Below are 21099 nucleotides of genomic sequence, written 5' to 3' on the forward strand. Positions count from 1 at the left end.
ACATGGCTCCGTCCATTTTCCCGTTTATGCGAATAAGTTGTCCTGTGCCCTTAGCAGAAAAACACCCCCAAAGCAAAATGTTTCCACCCCCATGCTTGACGGTGGGGACGGTGTTTTGGGGGTCATAGGCAGCATTTTTCTTCCTCCAAACACAGCGAGTTGAGTTAATGCCAAAGAGCTCTATTTTGGTCTCATCAGACCACAGCACCTTCTCCCAGTCACTCTCTGAATCATTCAGGTGTTCATTGGCAAACTTCAGACGGGCCTGCACATGTGCCTTCCTGAGCAGGGGGACCTTGCGAGCCCTGCAGGATTTTAATCCATTGCGGTGTAATGTGTTTCCAATGGTTTTCTTGGTGACTGTGGTCCCTGCTAATTTGAGGTCATTAACTAACTCCTCCCGTGTAGTTCTAGGATGCTTTTTCACCTTTCTCAGAACCATTGACACCCCACGAGGTGAGATCTTGCGTGGAGCCCCAGAGCGAGGTCGATTGATGGTCATTTTGTGCTCCTTCCATTTTCGAACAATCGCACCAACAGTTGTCACCTTCTCTCCCAGCTTCTTGCTAATGGTTTTGTAGCCCATTCCAGCCTTGTGCAGGTCTACAATTTTGTCTCTGACATCCTTGGACAGCTCTTTGGTCTTTCTCATGTTGGAGAGTTTGGAGTCTGCTTGATTGATTGATTCTGTGGACAGGTGTCTTTTATACAGGTGACTAGTTAAGACAGGTGTCCTTAATGAGGGTGACTAATTGAGTAGAAGTGTCTAACCACTCTGTGGGAGCCAGAACTCTTAATGGTTGGTAGGGGTTCAAATACTTATTTCACTCAATGAAATGCAAATCAGTTGCTATCTTTTATTTAAAGTTATTTTTTCGATTTTCCTTTTGATGTGCTATCTGCCACTGTTACAATAAACCTACCATTGAAATGATACTGTTCTGAGACTTTTCATTTCTTTGTCATTGGACAAACTTACAAAATCAGTGAGGGGTCAAATAATTATTTCCGCCACTGTATATATGTATATATATATATATATATATATATATATATATATATATATATATATATATATATATATATATATATATATATATATATATATATATATATATACACACACACACACATACACACACATATATACATACACACATACACCTATATATATATATATATATACACACACACACACACACACATTTATACACACACACATATATACACATACACACTATTTTAAAAACGATATATCAATAACATATACTCAACTATTTCACACCCATTTCTTCAAGCGCTGCCACTCCTTGCCATTGTTGCAGTGAGTACGCGCCCACATATCCGGGACACTGCTGCAGCCAATCATTGGCCTCAGCTGCAAATGGCACATGACCACTGATTGCCCACAGAGGTCACCTGGAGTATATAAGCACCTCTTTGCTGAAACCCGGCAAGGAGGAGCAGAGCGACAGTGCTGGAAGTGATGGGTGGGAGGGAACAGGTGAAATAGGTGGGTATATATTTTATGACTATTCCTACCTGGGGGAGTTTTTTTAAGCACAGCAATGTACACCTGCACTTAAAAGGGTTCTCTGGGGATCCAAAAAATGACAATACTTAAATATTACTTTATTATAAATATATTCCCAAATACCGTTCATTAGTTATAATGGCTTGTTTTGTCTGGTAAGCATTCATCAGGGGAAATAGGTCGCCGTCCTATTAGTACACACAAAACTTGTCTTAATCACACAGAACAAGTTACTTCACAACACTGAGCTAAAGAGCCGCCTCATCCTCCTCTCTGCTCTGCTTGTCAGGGATTATAATAATGAATATAGCTGATAAGATCTTCAGCTGAATCTCCATAGGAATGGAGTTCATGAGGAGACAAAGTACAGCGAGGTGGTAGGAGTGGCTGATGAGCAGCAGCACTTGTATGCAGTCTCCATTACCACAGTCTGTCCTGTCCGTCCTCTCTGTATTTCATGTCTCCTCATGAACTCCATTCCTACAGAGATTCAGCTGAAAATCATATTAAACTGTATCGCTGACAAGCAGAGCAGAGAGGAGGATGAGGCAGCTCTTTAGCTCAGTGTCCTCAAGTAACTTGTCCTGCTGTGAGATTACGACAGGATTTGCGTACACCAATAGGACGGCGGCCATTTTATTTGCCCCAATGATTGCTCCCTAGGCGCAACAAGCCATTATAACTAATGAAAGGTATTTGAGAATATATTTATAATAAAGTAATATTTAAGTATTCTCATTTTTTTCATTCCCGGAGAACCCTATTAATGAGCCGAGTGTTGGTGGATGTGCATGCTCAGTTATTTTCCCCACAGTCATGGCTCTGCACAGTAAATAACAGAAATAGCTTTCTCCCTGTTGGGCAGGGAAGGAGCAGAGTCTCTGCTGCCACATGGCAATATAACGAAGAAGACTCCTTCTGGAGGGAAAGCAGTCCGCTCTGGCCCCGTTCACTATAATGGGGGCGAGCCGGAGGTCCGTCCGCAGCACGGCAAACATGCCGAGAGGCGGCCAGATATAAACTACAGCACGCTATGGTTTTTGTCCAGCCGACTCTCGACTTGTTTGCCGTGCTGCGGCTGGACCTCCGGCCATTATAGTGAACGGGGCCAGAACGGACTTTTGGCGGCACGGTGGGCTAGCCTTAGCACGGATCCGGCAGACTGTTCCCCTGCCGGACCCTGATGCCACAAGTGTGAAAGTAGCCTAAGAGACTTGCATGAAAACACAATCTACTGAAGTGAAGCTGCAAAAACAAGGTAAAAAATAAATAAATAAATAAATAAATAAATAAATAAATGCACACTGTATTCCCAGTAACAAAATCTTCCAATTTCACTTTTATTTTACAAATTGGCTTCCATTGTTAAATGCAATAGAAATACTTCACAGGTCAATGATTTGTTCTTTAAAGTTTATACCAATTCATAAAGGGGGCACCCTTTATTGTTTTCTTACCAACAGGCACAATGAAATATAGAAATTTCTTCCACAGTATCCGTTTTTCTCTAAAATATACTGTACATATTAAATAACCCACCAGCTTGAGCCTTTTAAATATTTCCAGTACCTACGCATAAAATGTCTACCAGCAAATAAAATAGTTCCCATCTAAAAGTGCATATAGTTAGTCCTGGGAGGCAGAGGGTTTTACCTAAAAGGATGAAGAGAGAAGCTGCCTGAATTGCATTAGAAAGTGTGAAGGAGAAAGCAAAAAGGTAAGACTATACAGCGTTCATTATATACAATGAGCCAAAGCTTCTACAGCGACTGGCCTCTATATACATCAGTGTAATATTAGAATACCCCAGAAAGATCATGGCCACAGCATACAGAAGCCCGTAGAGCACGGCCCACTAAAACTCAAGCAATACGCAAGTCGCAGTCCATAAACCAACCTCTCATGCTGAGACTGTACTGTCATTTCCTAGTTACATCTGGACCTCGGAAAGCTGGGTGGCCACCAATATGATCAGCTCCTACAGGGGACTCATCATTTCCCCAGATCCAAGCTTAATTTTCGTGGCGGTGTACTGGACTTGTGTAAGAGGGTGTTTACACGACCACAAAACACGGATCCGCTACTTTTCGCACGCCCCGTTGTAACAAAACGGATAAGAAAAATATGTGTTCTCCCGCAGAACGGGCATATGGTACGGATGGGCATAGCACACACATTCATTGATGTATATGGTGGTGTGAATAGCCTCTAAGAGTCATATGCTTTGGGCCAAAAAAAGGCTTGGACTTTCTAGATAGATGTGCCTCCTGTGTTCATAACAATGTACAAGCGACATTTCACAGCTTTCAAAGTGCTCCCGACTCCCTGCATCGAGACACAGCCACTGAGAATAGGTGCAGACCTGGTGCATGACCATTTTTTTCAGTAAATTACCTCCTGTAAATAATGCCTAATTAAGTGATGTGGACCAACTAGATATATAAACCGTTCAGGACTGACTCTGGGAAAGCAAAGCGGCAACATCCAGCACCCCAGCCGTTGTGAAACTACAATTCCCAGCATGCACACTGACTCAGCTGTTCTCAGAACTCCTGCAGAAGAGAATGGAGCATGCTAGGAGTTGTAGTTTCTCAACAGTTGGCGTGCCAGAGGTGGCTGACCTGTCTTAAGACAGCTCTACTGCAGTCATACTGGTTGTCACCCACAGATATAACTAGGAAATGTCCTAATTGAGGACTGCGTATACATATGTTCGTTTTAGGGGCAAGCGCTCTTTAATACACAGTAATGTAATAGAATACCCAACTATTACACACAATCAAAAGTCAGTTCAAGAAAATACAAAAATCCTGAATAGGATTTCAGTGGCTTAAATAATAGGACAATATTAGTACTGTGCAGTTCTTCAAGGCCATATTGACAGAAGCCAAAATGCTAACGGTAATACCAAGCTTGAGATATCAGTATGATGGTAGCTTCTACTGACCGGTATACGGCATGCCTGCACATAACAAGTCATTGTCGGCATCAAGAGACACATACGAGATGCAATTTTCACTACAAATGATTCACCACCAATTATCAGCTTCAAACACTGCAGAGCAAGCAAATAGTGATCAAAGGTCCATATCTACGGTGTGATATTAGTAGTTTTATTTTCCAGTCAATCCAGTGTCTTGTTAGACTTGCAGTTCTGTTAAGGAAATAAAAGCAACTGAATAGAAAAAAAAACAAAAAAACAAAAAACAAAATATGATATAAAGAGTCACAAATGGATAAAGTCAATGCCAAGAGGAAGCTGCGCAAGTCAAAACGTCCAAACCTCTCCGTCTTCATACAAGTGCAAACGTGAGCACAAAACAGTTTGGTCCAAAAGCAAAAATAAAATATCAGTAATGTAAATAATATTAGAAAGGCGTCCTTCAGAATGAGATGGGGAGAGCAGCTCCAACTGAGAGACGCGGCATCAGCGGCCAAATATGGCGTTATATTCCAGCAGAATTAGCTCTACGATTTGATTCTGATAGACCGTGTGAATGGCGATATTTCCAGTCTCTTGCTCCGGCTTCAGTAACGTTGGGCCGAAAACAATGGCTAAACTCTGAAAGGTCATTCTGTTCTTTTCTCCAGTTTCCACAACGCTGAGAAAACAAAAGAGAACATAAGAATTAGTCCCATGACCAGGCCAAGCAGTACCCGTCCCTACAGCGCTGTCTACAGACGGGTGCGCCTGGTCTGGCCGATATCCCCAATCATGTTTCAAGGCTCTTTAATGGGTCAGACATTGACTTACAAGCAAGTTACCTATAGGTGGCACGAGACTGTTTTCTCTCATTTGCATGCTTTCTCCCAGGGACCAGATATGGTTGCACTCATCATTACTGGTACCGCTAAGTTTTAAAGGGGTCGACCAACTCTACACCGCCGATCAGCTGTTCTGCAGTAGCTCCTGTGCCAGGACTACAAAGCTGCACCCGTAGTGGACACAGCTCGTTACTGCAGTGCTGCAGTAACCATCTCTGGCCACTATACAACAGATGGAGCTGTGTACTTCCGATGCCACAGAACAGCTGGTCAGTAGGGGCGCGAGGTATCGGATCCCTGCCGATCACATAATGATGGCCCAATCATTTCGCCTGGCACTGTCAATCAATGAACAGGAAGGGCTGGCAGAAGAAGCAAGGGTGCACAGAGTGGCTTGGGCCAGCCGCCCTCGGTGCACTTAACTACTCATTTGCATATGGATTTCTCCAGAATGAAGCAACAGATCGATATGTGAAAGGTATCATTAAATTTAGGGATGAGCGAATAGATTCGCATAAAGCTTTGTTCTACTACTGTATGGAGCTCCGTACAGTATTAGAATGTATTGGCTCCGATGAGCCGAAGTTATTACTTCGCGAAGTCTCGCGAGACTTCATGCAATAACTTCATAAAATGATTTGTACTGTAAAAAAAAACATTTCCCGAACTCTGGTTTGGTTCCAAGGTACCACATGTGCATACTTGTGAGTCAAGGTAAGTATTATTGTGTATATAGTTCATATAAATAACCGCTTCCTAATAAAGTGGACATGAGTTCATAAATATGTGCACAGGTGCTGATTAAAATAATAATTCATTAAAAAATTTAAAACATGATTGAACAACAATAACCTGGCCGGGATCCCTGGTTCGCATGAGGTGCTGGCGTGGTATGTGATTCACTGCGCATGCACAATGTGCGCTGTCATTTCCGCTCCAAGGAGCGCATCACTGAAGCGCTCACGTGATGCACTGGGATCCGGTCACATGTCTGGGCGAACCCTAGCGGTCATATGGTCAGCCCAAGCAAAGTTTGCTATAGCAAAGCTTGGTCACATGATCCGCTCAAACCAAGTCCGCTACAGCAATCTTAAAAGTTTTGGTCACCAAATCTATTGGAACCCAGTGTATTAGGAAGCGGTTATTTATATGAACTATAAACACAATAATACTTACCTTAGTATGTACATGCACTAAATAATGTTAGATATTTTTAGTAATCATGGAATTTGTATATGTATTTACACTGCAATTTAGCTTTTTATACACAATTATGTTGTTAATTGAGTGATATTGATCACCCTTTTTTATATGCTTGGAGCACCCATTGTTTGTATCACTGCTTGAGAAAGGTTCCAGTGTGTGGACCGAAATGTTGCGATTAGTGAATAAATTTACACTTTTTTACCTAAGGAAGTGCTGTGGATATTTTGGTATTTATATTTTTGGAAGAGGACGGATCGCTCCATTAGCCGCTGGCTCCCAATTTCAATATATTCTGCTGTGCTGTTCACATGCTTTGGACATATATATATATATATATGTATATATATATTTTTTTTTACCTCTGTCAAATACTTGGATTTCCTAACATTTATGTATTATATTTCTACATCTGCAGCTGTGACAGCCTCTCTGCATTTTAAGGACCAATTATAGACATTTTTTTTCTGTGTAGCAATGCTGGGTTTTAAGATTCCTGCGCAAGCAAACAACTGAGCTCAGCTAAAATGCCACTTACTACAGAATTCCAAAGACAAATGTATCGTGTACTCAATACTTTCAACTCACTGCTTGAGATGCTTGAAAAGTGCCTGCATTGTGTCTTGGTTCGGCTTTGGCAACTGTTTAATTAAATCTCTGACTGCCTGAACACGTAGCTTGGGCTCTTGCTCTGAAAAGGAAAAAAAAAAAAAAGTTACTTGCAAAGCATTATGTGCGCTAATACCAAGTGCTAAGTGAATACTTGTATTACGCTATTCATCATTGCCCTCTAGTGGCCACAATAAGGAACTGCTAGTAAGATCTCTCAGGGTTTGCTTGGGTCAAAGAACTCAAATACTTAGGGATACTGTTAACCAAATCAATCAGGAAAACCTATGCGATAAACTTCATCCCCTTACTAAATGAAATTAAGACAGAAACAAAAAGGGTGGAAAATAGAGTAATATCATAGATAGGACGAATTAATTATTGTAAAATGGTTATTTTACCAAAAATTTTATATAAATTTCAGATGATCCCTATAGCCCTCCCAAGAACACTGTTCTCTGCCCTTAGAAAAGTAATTATGAATTACATATGGAGAAATAAGAAACATAGGATATCACTCCAGACGTTGAAACAACCAAAAAAAAGGGGGGGACTTGCGGTTCCGGACATTAAGGGATATTATGACGCAGTGGTATTGACAAGAGTAGTGGAGTGGGCCAGAGCCAACAAAGAAAAAAGGTGGGTAAGATTAGAAAATGAATTATCACAGGTGAGGCTGGATAAGATAATTTGGAACCCCCCCAAATTTAGGACACTAGAAAAAAATCTACACGAGATAACAAAAAATGCACTTAAAATATGGGACACTGTCTACAGGAAAACTGAGAAGGTATATAACTCACCTCTTATAGCACTGAAAAATAATGATTATTTTGCACCAGGTAAAACACAGGTAGGGGGAAATTGGATTAAAAAGGACACGGCACAATTAAGGGATATAATGAATGAAGGTCACATTAGAACACTACAGGAGTTAGGACTCCAAAAGAATTTAATGGAAATCAATGAATGGAGGTACCGGCAGCTAAACCATTTTATCCAAGAACTCCCACATCCATTGAGGTCAGGAGACCAGTTATCAGAACTGGAAAAAATATGCACCATGGATAGTTCTAAAGGAACCACCTCAAAGCTATATGGGATTTTACTAAAGACGGAGGAGCAGAGTATACCTCCATTCATTAAAAAATGGGAAAGGGAACTTGGGACACAGCGAGATAAGGTCACAATAGAGAAAATGTTGGCTCTGACACACTCCTCTGCGGTGGATAGCCGCACTGCGGAGATGAGCTTTAAATGCATAACCGGGTGGTATATGACACCAGATAAATTAAGAAAATTTAAAGAAGGGCAAACAGGAGACTGCTGGAGGGGATGCGGATCACTAGGAAATATGGCCCACCTTTGGTGGGGATGCCCTAAGGTTAAGAGGTACTGGGAAAAAATATTGTCCTGTGTGGAAGAGATCACAAAGAAAAAGATTGAGATGGACCCATGGGTTGTCTTATTCCACGGAGGGCAAGAAAGTATAAAAAACTATAGGAATACCCTTGTACCGCACCTATTGAACGCCGCAAAGAGATTAATCCCAAGGGGGTGGCAAGAGACGGAGTGCCCCCCAATTTGGGAATGGATCGATGCGGTTGAAGAAACCTATAAAATGGAAGAACTGAAAGAGGGAATAGAGGGCAACAACATTTTACATAGCACGAAATGGGACAACTGGAGAACCTTTAAGAAATCATGGAGCTACGCGGAAAAATTAAGGGAAGACTTTTAAAAAGTTATCCTAGGAAAAGTCAGAGAAAACTAGAGATACAAAGAGATTGTTTAAGGTGAGATAGGGGGGGGGGGGAGGGGAGGGCAGGGGGAGAAAATTGTAACGGTATATTTTTTTTTTTGCCTTTTTCTTTCTTTACCTCTTTTTAAAGTAAAGGGAGCAGAAGGATCAGAATAACAATATATATAAAAAAAAAAAAAAAAAAAAAAAATCAATCACATAAGAAGAAGCAACACTAATGATGCGAAACCAAAATAGAGATGCAATGGGCCGGCACGCTGAACATGAGCATAAAATGCACACTCTATGAGGTAGAGTCTGAAGTGAATAAAAAAAAAAAAAAAAAAAAAAAAGATCTCTCAGGGCAGATAGGATTTAGATCTTCAGAGTTTTAAGGGAAGATTAGGGTAAAAGGCATCCATATTAGTGCTGCAGAACACTTACCATCCTAACTGATGGACTAAGCACAGGTCACAAAGAACCCTGCTCAAGTTCAGTTCACTAGCACCGCCTGGTGTTATGCTTGCAATATGGATGACAAAATGCAACCATACTATGGGCAATGTGAAAATGGCCTCAATTAGATTAAATCACATCAAACGTGTGCAATGTATATGGGGGATATTGACAGAATTGGTGGGGTGTGGGCATACAACTTTGGTAGAGCAGAAATACATATATTGTCTGCTAGTGGTACATGGCAGGGGAAATGCTGGGTCGTCTGAGAGTCAGGAGATCACAGGGACAATCTGTGTTGTAGGATCCACTCACAACAGAGGCGTCCAACAGACCCCAATGACTTATAATGGAGTATACTGGGTTCTGCCATAGCACCTGTTGTTTTGATGGGAAAAACAGATCTGCATTCAATGGAGGCACCAAATGGATGCAGATGTGAACAAGGCTTTAGCCTGGGTCCAGACATGGTTGAATTGTTGAGGATTTTGGGTTTGGACTCCACACAGCAAATTCCTAGAAATTTACAGTACAATACTTGTGGATGGGTGTTCAAGCTGGAGATTTTCAGATCCACAGCACGCTCGTTATGTTGCAGAAAAACTGAAAACGTTCTAAGGCTACTTTCACACTGGCGTTTTGGCTTTCCGTTTGTGAGATCCGTTCAGATCCGTCCAAAACGGATCAGTTTTGCCCTATAATGCATTCTGAAAGGAAAAGGATCCGCTCAGAATGCATCAGTTTGCCTCTGATCAGTCTCCATTCCGCTCTGGAGGCTGCCTGCAGCGTTTTGCTGTCCACCTGATGAAGCGGAACAAAAACGGATCCGTCCTGGCACACAATGTACAGTACAGACCAAAAGTTTGGACACACCTTCTCATTCAAAGAGTTTTCTTTATTTTCATGACTATGAAGGCATCAAAACTATGAATTAACACATGTGGAATTATATACATAACAAACAAGTGTGAAACAACTGAAAATATGTCATATTCTAGGTTCTTCAAAGTAGCTACCTTTTGCTTTGATTACTGCTTTGCACACTCTTGGCATTCTCTTGATGAGCTTCAAGAGGTAGTCCCCTGAAATGGTCTTCCAACAGTCTTGAAGGAGTTCCCAGAGATGCTTAGCACTTGTTGTCCCTTTTGCCTTCACTCTGCGGTCCAGCTCACCCCAAACCATCTCGATTGGGTTCAGGTCCGGTGACTGTGGAGGCCAGGTCATCTGGCGCAGCACCCCATCACTCTCCTTCATGGTCAAATAGCCCTTACTTTCAAAGTTTTCCCAATTTTTCGGCTGACTGACTGACCTTAATTTCTTAAAGTAATGATGGCCACTCGTTTTTCTTTACTTAGCTGCTTTTTTCTTGCCATAATACAAATTCTATAGTCTATATTCAGTAGGACTATCAGCTGTGTGTCCACCTGACTTCTCCTCAACGCAACTGATGGTCCCAACCCCATTTAGGCTACTTTCACACTTGCGTTAGGAGCGGATCCGTCTGGTGTCTGCACAGACGGATCCGCTCCTATAATGCAAACGCTTGCATCCGTTCAGAATGGATCCGTTTGCATAACCATGAACAAAAAATAAAAAATAAAATTTTTATTTTTTTTGTTCATGATAATGCAAACGGATCCGTTTTGACTTTACATTGAAAGTCAATGGGGGACGGATCCGTTTGAAAATTGAGCCATACTGTGTCATCTTCAAACGGATCCGTCCCCATTGACTTACATTGTAAGTCTGGACGGATCCAATTGCCTCCGCACGGCCAGGCGGACACCCGAACGCTGCAAGCTGCGTTCAGGTGTCCGCCTGCTGAGCGGAGCGGAGGCTGAACGGAGCCAGACTGATGCATTCTGAGCGGATCCGCATCCACTCAGAATGCATTAGGGCTGGACGGATCCGTTCGGGGCCGCTTGTGAGAGCCTTTAAACGGAACTCACAAGCGGAGCCCCGAACGCTAGTGTGAAAGTAGCCTTATAAAGGCAAGAAATCCCATTTATTAAACCTGACAGGGCACACCTGTGAAGTGAAAACCATTTCAGGTAACTACCTCTTGAAGCTCATCAAGAGAATGCCAAGAGTGTGCAAAGCAGTAATCAAAGCAAAAGGTGGCTACTTTGAAGAACCTAGAATATGACATATTTTCTGTTGTTTCACACTTGTTTGTTATCTATATAATTCCACATGTGTTAATTCATAATTTTGATGCCTTCAGTGTGAATCTACAATTTTCATAGTCATGAAAATAAAGAAAACTCTTTGAATGAGAAGGTGTGTCCAAACTTTTGGTCTGTACTGTGAGTCAATGGGGACGGATCCGTATTCACTGACACAATCTGGGACAATAGAAAATGGATCTGTCCTCCGTTGACTTTCAATGGAGTTCATGACGGATCCGTCTTGGCTATGTTACAGATAATACAAACGGATCAGTTCATGACGGATGCATGCAGTTGTATTATTGTACCGGATCAGTTTTTGCAGATCCATGACGGACCCGCCCAAAACGCAAGTGTGAAAGTAGCCTAAGCCAATTTTGATTTTAGTGATGCTTGAGGTGAAACCCTTCACAATCCCAAATCTCTATTCCCAAGTCAGTGTTCCACGGATGTATGCGGTACGTGTTCTCCACGGACAGCACACCTCTCCATTCCTTTTAATGTGTGTATTCACACATCAGTGTTTTAGCACGGTCCGTGTTTTTAGCACGGATGCATGCTCTCTTGTCTGTGTTCACGGATCCATCACAGTCTATGGGTCTGCCATCCATGTTTCACGGATCCTTAAGAAGAGATGCTTTGAAAATTATTTTTCAGCTGTGCAGGGTCAGTGAAACACGGATGGCACACGGACAGCAAAAAAACGGACACACGGACCGCACACGGATTCATCCCTGACCACCTTCTCACAGATTTGAGCATAAGCGTGTGAATGCTTTAAAGGGGTTACCCACGAACTGATCATGGTGACCTAACCTCTGGATAGGTCATCATCACATCGGCGGGGATCTGAGTCTTGGCACCCCTACCGATCAGCCGCCACGCTCACTGGAGCTCTGTTGATGGCAGCCGGCTCCTGGCAGCTTTCCAAGCACAGCTCCATCCATTTGATAGCGGCTGTGCTTTTGATAGTACCTTTCACTTCAATGGGGCTGAGCTGCAATTAGGCCATGTGATCAATTTACGGGACGTTACCTGGCCCAGGAAGAGGCCGCAGCTCTCACGGAGCACCAGCCCTTTCTAAAAGCTGATCGCCGATCTGATATTGATGACCTATCCTGAATATCCCATCAATATAAATTCTAGGATAACCCCTTTAAACTTATATTCCTTTTAACTACCATGATGTAAGCGCTTCATACTTGACAGCGAAAAAGTTCAAAATGGCGAGTGAATTAATGTATCTGATTCTTACTGATTGCGTTCACAAAGTCGTTGAAATGGTTGTAGGTGAAGAGGGGCTCCGGCAGCTCTCTGAAGAACATCTTCAGCGCTCCAGTAATCACATGAATGTCTTCCCATTTACTGTCATTCAGGTCCAGTTTCTCATCTGCAACAAAGATATAAAATGTGGAGCATTAATGGAGCAGAGTCTGTACTGGACTGCAGCCTTGTATGTACCGTAACATAGTGCTGTGCTCGTCATAAGATAGGGCCAGGGGCTATCCATAGTATTCAGTATATTGGGCAGACTAGATGGGCCGACACATTCTATGTTTCTATGTCATACCACATAAATGGAGGCAGCATGTTTGCCAGGTGTTTCTATATATCCGGAATATACACGGCACTGTCAGGGGCGGATTGGCCATAGACCTTACAGGGAAAAATGAAATAATGAAGTTAATATATGCAAATGAGCCTCTAGGAGCAACGGGGGAGTTACCATTACCTAGAGGCTCTGCTTTCTCTGCAACTTGACAAGGCCAGGCAGTGTAAATGTCATCATGCCTACCTGGCCCTGTCAATCATAGTGGAGAGGGCATGGCAGTTGCAGAGAGAGCAGAGCCTCTAGATGTAACAGCAACGCCCCTGTTGCTCCTAGAGGCTCATTTGCATATATTATAATATCATTTTTCTCAGTAATGCGGGCACATATGAACATGGGACTAACACAGATGCCTTCAGCTGCCAAGTGCACATGTAACAGGTCAGCCAGTGTCATAGGGACAAATCTGCTGACAGATGCCCTTTAAGACTGATGGGCAACCAGCAGTCCGCATCCTGCAGCTCTTATATTATACAGTGTACGATCTGCTATAAACAGAAGATGGGGGATCCTTGTGTAACTTGCGTTAGTAAGGGTTCATGCACACAAATGTATTTTTTGTCTGTTACGTTTTTTTTTTGTGGCCTGTATGCGGAACCATTCATTTCAATGGGACAGCAAAAAAACCTGAAATCCTTATGACCGTTTCCGCAGAAAAAATAGAACATGTCCTATTCTTTTTTCCTTTGTTTTGCGGAGTGCAAAGTACATATGGTCGCGTGCAGTGACTGCATGTACAGCTAAAGTACCGCTTGGCTGCAAACAGGGGACCCATGACGCCTTGAATCTGATGTGCAGCGCCTTGAATGGAGTCACTGCTTTAAGATCTAACCAGATGGAGACCTCAAAATCATATCCTGCTAATTCCTTTAGGATTTCACACTACAGCGTCACCATCTTCTGGTCTGCTCTAGACAATGCAAGTGGAGAAACTACAAGTCTCAACATGCCAGAAAGGCTTCAGGCTGAAAAAAGGGATGTTGGACTTGTAGCAGCCACATGTTGCAGACTATCGCTCTAAGATGACAATAAACCTTATATGCGTATCACAGTATAGATATAAAGGAAACAGGCTTCCTATTAGGGTTACTACACACAAACCTGGGAAATGGAACTTACCGTGTGTCACAGCAAATCGGAGCTTTTGGATGACCGCGAGGTTTCCACTGACTCTGTACAAGCCGTCAACGTCCAGTCCTAAAAGAAGCAGCGCCAAGTAAAGGAAAAGAATTGGGTCACCCTGTGATCGCTTGATTCACCACAACACAATTAGTTGTGCCCCTGGGGACCTTCATGCAAATGTGTCTCCGCTTTTTCAGTTGGCAAACAAAGTAGATGGAAGGGAAAACTAACTTAGGCTACATTCACACTAGCCTTCATGTTTTCCGAACAGAACGTAACTGAACAGAACGGAATGCTCCAAAATGCATTCTGTTCCCTTCTCATGCCGGAGAGTAAACCGCAGCATGCTGCGCTTTGCTTTCCGTCCTGGGATGCGGAGCAAGATGGATCCGTCATGACCCACAATGCAAAGCCAACGGGGACGGATCCGTTTTCTCTGACACAATAGAAAACTGATCCGTCTCCATTGACTTTCAATGGAGTTCATGACGGATCCGTCTTGGCTATGTTAAAGATAATACAACCGGATCCGTTCATAATGGATGAAGATGGTTGTATTATCAGTAACCTGCTGGATCCAGCAAAAATGCTAGTGTGAAAGTAGCCTTACCATTAATTGTATTAAGAAATCCAGAAAAAAAAAAAAGAAATTTAACAATTCACTTGTGAATGAAATGTTAATGAACATGAAGGAAATGGTTTAAAGGGATTGTCCACTTCTTTACTACTGATGCCCTATCCTTGGAATAAGTCATCATGTCTGATCGACACCCCACACCCACACTGATCGGCTGTGTCAGGGTACAGCACCAGAACTACACCGCTCTGTCCACTGTGTAGTGGACAGACCCATATACTGCAGCGCTGCTGCCACTTAAAGGGGTTGTTTAACTTCAGGAAATTGCATTTATTACGTAGAGAAAGTTAACACAAGCCACTTACTAATGTATTGTGATTGTCCACATTGCTTCCTTTGCTGGCTGGATTCATTTTTCCATCACATTATACACTGCTGGTTTCCATGGTTACGACCACCCTGCAATCCAGCAGTGGTGGTCGTGCTTGCACTCTATAGGAAAAAGTGCCAGCCTCTCTAGCGGCCAAGGCCAGGGGAGAGCAAATAGGCTGGTGCTTTTTCCTATAGTGTGCAAGCACGGGCACCACTGATGGATTACAGGTGGTCACAACCATGGAAACGAGCAGCATATAATGTGATAGAAAAATGAATCCAGCCAGCAAAGGATGCAATATGGAGAATCACAATACATTAGTAAGTGCCTTGTATTAACTTTCTCTACATAATAAATACTAGTTTCTGAAGTGACACAGCCCCTTTAAGTGAATGGGAGCAGCGGCACAGTTACAAGCTCCATCCACTCCATAATAGTTGGAACAGTATAGTTCTGGTGCTGACTTATGGGGCGGGAGGTACTGTGAAACTGCTGAACGGCATGGGTGTGGGGTGCCGATCAGATATTGATGGCCCATCCTGAGGATAGGGCATCAATAGTAAAGTTGTGCACAAAACTAATCCGTGCATTGGAAAATTGTCAGCCAGATTTCAGTGGCAGGTGTTGTCAGCACTTGTACTCTTTCTTTGCAGTAGCTTTTCTAGTGACCCTCCAATTTAAGAATCTTTAAGTAAATCATACAGATGTACAATTCCTCACAAGACCAGGACAGATTTGTATTCACTAGATGTAAATAATGAAGGTTCTTCTTAAAACGACAGCAAAAAGATCGAAAAAACTTGGGAACTGATATGCAAATTACAAAGCAAAATATAATTAGTAAAACCTGAAAATCCCTTTAATTGATGAATTTTTGCAGTACATTGTAATTAAATTTCCTCGTCATTATCTACGTTTTAAGACGGTTAATTAGGGATGACGAATCGACTTCAGATGAAACATCCAAAGTCGATACGCATAAAACTTAGTTTCAATACTGTATGGAGCGAGCGCTCCATACAGTATTAGAATGTATATGCTACGATGAGCCGAAGTTATTAATTGATTTCTACTGTAAAAAAAAACATTTCCGGAACTCGGTTCCAAGTGGTACCTACTGTCAATGAATGGAAACACTCTTAGTTACGTCAAGAGGCTGCAAACCTGTACTGATCACGTCCAAGTGATAGAGATATACAGTTCATTCTACAAATGTGAGCCCAGATATTCATCAATGACGGGTGGACCTAGGGTGGTCGGCTGAATGAAGTGGACACGGCATTCAGAAGAGCACCACCTTTCTATCATTGTTCACAAGGCACAGCGCCATACATCCAGTGGTGGTGGTGCCTGGTGCTGCAGCCCAGTCCCATTCACTTGGACATGAATATACATTACGTACCATGCTCTTCAATATGGTCGATGCACATCTTGACAAATGTTGGCACTGTAGTGTTTTCCCTCTGACAGAGACTGGCCAGGCTGGAGCCGAATACGGGGTCTGCAAACGGAAGCAGAATAAAAAGGATGACTTAACGAGTAGCTCTGTAGAGACATAGCTGGCTACATACTTGTCCAAATCTTAACCCTCCCAAAGAAGAAAAGAAAAAAATAAAATGTTGCCGATTCTGTAATCTCCAAATGTATCTTGATAATTTAAAGGGATTATCCCATGACTAATTTAAATCAGACATCATATAGTACAGGACAATCTCTTTCTAACAAAGCTAGAACCAGCCCTGTACCTCACATGGATCCAGAGATCTCCCCATTCATTGCTCCGCTAGATTTATATCAAGCTGGCAGCTCATGGGAGTGTCTCTTCTGCTGCAGCTCAGGGGGCGTGTCCATGCTCTGCCTATCACAGCTCAGGAGGCAGTTAAATGATCAAACTGAGCATGTGCGGCCATCTTAGTGAGCAGGTCAAAAAAATAAAGAGCAGGTGGCGCTGTACAGATACATTTTATTGAATAACTCAGAGGCTCTGCTAAATTCTTAATTATATACAATTACAAGAGTATTCAGACCCAGATGCTGATTTGAAAACTGTAGAAAATTTTTGGAGGGACAACCTCTAAGTTAGTATTCAGTTCTAGGTTTGTGATGTTGCCTAGCAACAGTCATTGTGACCAGTCAGGGACTATTCTAGATGTTCTCTGGAGACCAGGATAGTCACCCACTGAGCTGCAGAAGCCCAGGTGGTTCATACTGAAGAACGATATCCTCTCCAATTCTTAATCCTACATTTTTCCGGTGAAAATGCTTTATGGTCCCCTCTGCTAGATAGGAAGGAGATGTAATGGATTTCCCCTAATGGATTATTTTTTTTACTTTGTGGATTTGATTAAAATTAGCCGGGCATAAAATCAGTGTTAACTCCATAGAGACAGAACTGCTGTTTAGTATGCACGGGCGCCTTACCTTTAATGTATCCCTTCTCACGCACAGATTGCATTGTTGGACGCCTCGTAAGAAACTTCTTTAACTTTGTTTTGGTCTTTTTTTGCTCTGAATTATCAATGGATGTTTGTTTTATGGCTAAAAACACATATATGGAATATTTTATATTAAATATACATTAAACATTTCTTAACACCTTAAAGGGGTTTCCAGGATTTTCATATTAATGACCCATCCTCAGGATAGATCATTAGCATAAGATTAGCGGAGGTCCGACTCCCGGTACCTCCGCCGATCAGCTATTTGATGAAGCCGCTGTGCTCCTCGCAGGTTACCAAGCACAGCACTGTACATTGGATCTCGGCTGTGCTTGGTATTGCAGCTCAGCCCCATTCACTTGAATAGGATTGAGCTGTGCCTCGGCCACGAGATGATGAACGTGACACCAGATGGCCTCGGAAAGTGCCACAGAATCTTCAAACAGCTGTTTGGTGGGGGAGCCGGGAGTCAGACCCCTCTGATTCTGAGGATAGGCCATCAATATAAAAATCCCAGAAGCCCTTTAAATGACCACCAATAAAGGCCTCCCCTCAAAAAAAAAATATTCATTTTTAAAATACCACTTAGGCTATATTCACATGAAGTATTTTGGGTGCTAAAAAAAAAAAAAAGGGATCTGCATCAGGTTTTTTACATGCGCATTTTTAACGCAGTTTTGGGTTGGGTTGGATTTCCATTCCTGTGTATTTTCAAAGGAATGCTGGACATGGATTCTGCAACAAGAATGGACGGGACACTTCTTTTTTCCACAGAGCAGTTTTTAAAACCACAAGCGGAAAAAAGTGCTGTATGGTTTTCACAAGTAAATTCCAGAGTGAAATCAATTCAGAAGTTCTGTACGCATTTTCGGCAAGGATTTCTGGCCCATAAAATACTCTCCCAAAATTCTCCATGTGAACCTAGCCTTATTGTACAAAAGTACTCAAGTGTGTCAATTATAACCACTTATCTAATAATGCCAGATTTGTACTGACTTGTAGAATACAGTTAAAAACACAAATCGACAATGATAGAATTGCTCTTCTTTTTACATTCCCCCAATAAAATTATGAAAAGCTAATCAATAAATTATGTGTATCCTAAAATGGGGCAATTGATAAATGGAACTCGGCCCACATAAAACAAGCCCTCATGCACATATACATACTGATGGAAAAAAAAAGGTTATGGCTCCTGAAAAACGATAATGAAAAAGCAAAAAATTTATAAAACCTTTTTCCTGTGCACTCGTTTTTATAAACCTCCCTCTGTGTGATGAGAAACCTTTCCAGATTATTTTATAACCTCCTAATTACGGAGCACTGCCCTCATGGATGCTACACCCACTGCAGTAAATCAATTACCACATTTTTCGCTCCATAAGTTGCATCCCCCCCCATCCCCAAAAGTGGGGGGAAAATGCCCCAGTGTCATATGGGGTGAGTACTAATGAGCTCATTAGTACCGGAGGACGGGGAAGCAGTGAAGGCTCTGTACTCACCGCTTCCTGGTCCTCGGCTGTGCTGTGGCTGCGCACAGTGTGAGGACGCTCTGTGACCTCACGCTGTGAGCGCCGGTTCACAGCACCGCAGATGGCAGGATGAAGAGGATCGCTCTGGCGGAGGGGAGTGGCGGGGGCATCTGGAGCAGGAGAGGTAAGGTTTTTTTTATTTTTTATTTTACTAAGCATGAGGCAAAGTGGGCTGCTGGGGGTGATCTGAGGCAATGGGGGCTGATCTAAAGGCAATGGGGGCTGATGAGAGGCATAGGGCTCTTATCTGAGGTCCAATTGGTTGTCATTCACATTGGGGTCTGATCTGAGGTCTTATTAACATTCAGGGTCTTATTGGGGCTTTTAGCTGAGGTCTGATTAATATTGAGGGTCGGTCTGGTGGTCTGATCTGAGGTCTAATTTTTTTCTTCTAGTCCACCTGTGAAACCTAGGTGCATCTTATGGGCCATTGTGTCTTATAGGGTGAAAAATACGGTACCCTGCTCGGGTCACATGTAGCAGGGTCACTTACATCGACTCTTTTTTGAATCATGATCCTTTTCTTTCTCATGCTTATCTTTCCCCATTTTCTCTACTGGGGAGTCTGGCACATTATCATTAGGCTCTTCAGACTCCATGATCTAGAGGAGGAAAATACATAAATACATATATTAAGGCATGAAATAATGGGGCAGATTCATCAAAACTGGTGTAAAGGAAAATTGGCTTCAGATTCCACTCTTCATTTATCAGGGCTCCTTTGGAAAATGAAAACGGACCGGTTGCTGTGGTCAGCTAAGCCAGTTTTCCTTTACATCGGTTTTGATAACTCTGCCCCAGTGCGTACATACTGTTGTAATACAGAAACTAACCTAATTATATGAATGCAGTACTGTGCAGGGTGCAGACACCGCTACATCCTGAGCAATATACTGACTTTAATAGGAACTGCATTGCAGTGATGAGCGCTGTCCACTAGAATGCTGACGGTGCAGTGTAGTTTTGGGGCCAACTTACGGCGATGGCGCTACACAGAACAGCAGGGGTGCAGGGAGTCAGACCCCAACGATCAAGTAGGTTTATAACCTTACTGTGTGACGGGAGGCATAAGATATAGATAGAGCTGAATGGGGGAAATTGGGGTGACACTGTCCAATCAGTGCTGCAACAATCTGTTAGGGACACAATCCATTGCAAGAGAAGTGGTCACAACCATTAGTCTATTTAGTCACAAATTTGTGGGAACATCACAAGTTCTACAAAAGTATTTACAAAACCAGACATACCAGCTATTGCTTTCAATAAAACGATTGACATGAAGAAAAACTACTAATATAACAGAGCCATACCGGAACGCCGATCATGTTGCAGAGTGCCGTGTACCATTCTTTGATCATATTGTCATTTTCAGATTGTATTAGTAGATCTGTTCCTGAGAGAGTTTTCAGCTATAGGAAATAAAAATGAACATTTAGGGAACGGGAGACATTGATTTAATGATCTGCACTGAGGTGTAGGACCGTGTTCAGAAGAGGCAGTAAAGGACGTCTGGATGACAGAATATGCTCTACTGCTCCAGCAGTTACGAGTAAAGGATCAATAAGTGCGAGACGCTTAGAGGAGCACCCTGATTTATTTCCCTGCCATTATGTCCGCGAATCTATGTACTCATTAGGCTCTGCCTTTGTACTATAAAAAAAAACATGGGTTGATCAGGACCATTCCATCAAAAAAATGGCCAGTCTGAAATACACAGGTATTTCAAGTATGAAGGACAGTTTTTGAAATGATGTCTGACACTTCAATGAAAAAAAATCTATGTCGTGATGGCGAATCACCCTTAAGACCCCCATAAAAAAACTGAACGGAAGTGTTCTGGAGCACGAAATGGCCCTCGCCTTGCTTTGTGGCCTCTGTTTTATACCCGCATGGAAACGATGGAAAATAGAGTAACGACATCTGAATTTCAACCCCAGCGAGGACTGTGCGCTATACTCTAAATTGTGAGATT

The 21099-nt window shown here is 42.4% G+C and overlaps 1 protein-coding gene across 6 annotated transcripts in view; it reads right to left on the reverse strand.

The window, feature by feature from the left end:
• Window positions 1–2863: 2863 nt before the first annotated feature.
• Window positions 2864–21099, reverse strand: part of ARHGAP12 (Rho GTPase activating protein 12) — a 95222-nt gene continuing 76986 nt past the window's right edge. For all 6 annotated transcript variants that reach the window (XM_040434260.1, XM_040434259.1, XM_040434258.1 and 3 more), the window contains 8 exons: window positions 20438–20536; window positions 19621–19729; window positions 17579–17695; window positions 16560–16658; window positions 14205–14282; window positions 12732–12866; window positions 7091–7193; window positions 2864–5136 (listed from right to left, as the gene is read on the reverse strand). In XM_040434260.1, the coding sequence (XP_040290194.1) occupies window positions 4962–5136; window positions 7091–7193; window positions 12732–12866; window positions 14205–14282; window positions 16560–16658; window positions 17579–17695; window positions 19621–19729; window positions 20438–20536 (915 nt within the window). In that variant the 3' untranslated portion in view covers window positions 2864–4961. The remainder of the gene's footprint in view (window positions 5137–7090; window positions 7194–12731; window positions 12867–14204; window positions 14283–16559; window positions 16659–17578; window positions 17696–19620; window positions 19730–20437; window positions 20537–21099) is intronic.

This window comes from Bufo bufo, chromosome 5 (assembly GCF_905171765.1).
Source record: "Bufo bufo chromosome 5, aBufBuf1.1, whole genome shotgun sequence".
NCBI classification, from domain to species: Eukaryota; Metazoa; Chordata; class Amphibia; order Anura; family Bufonidae; genus Bufo; species Bufo bufo.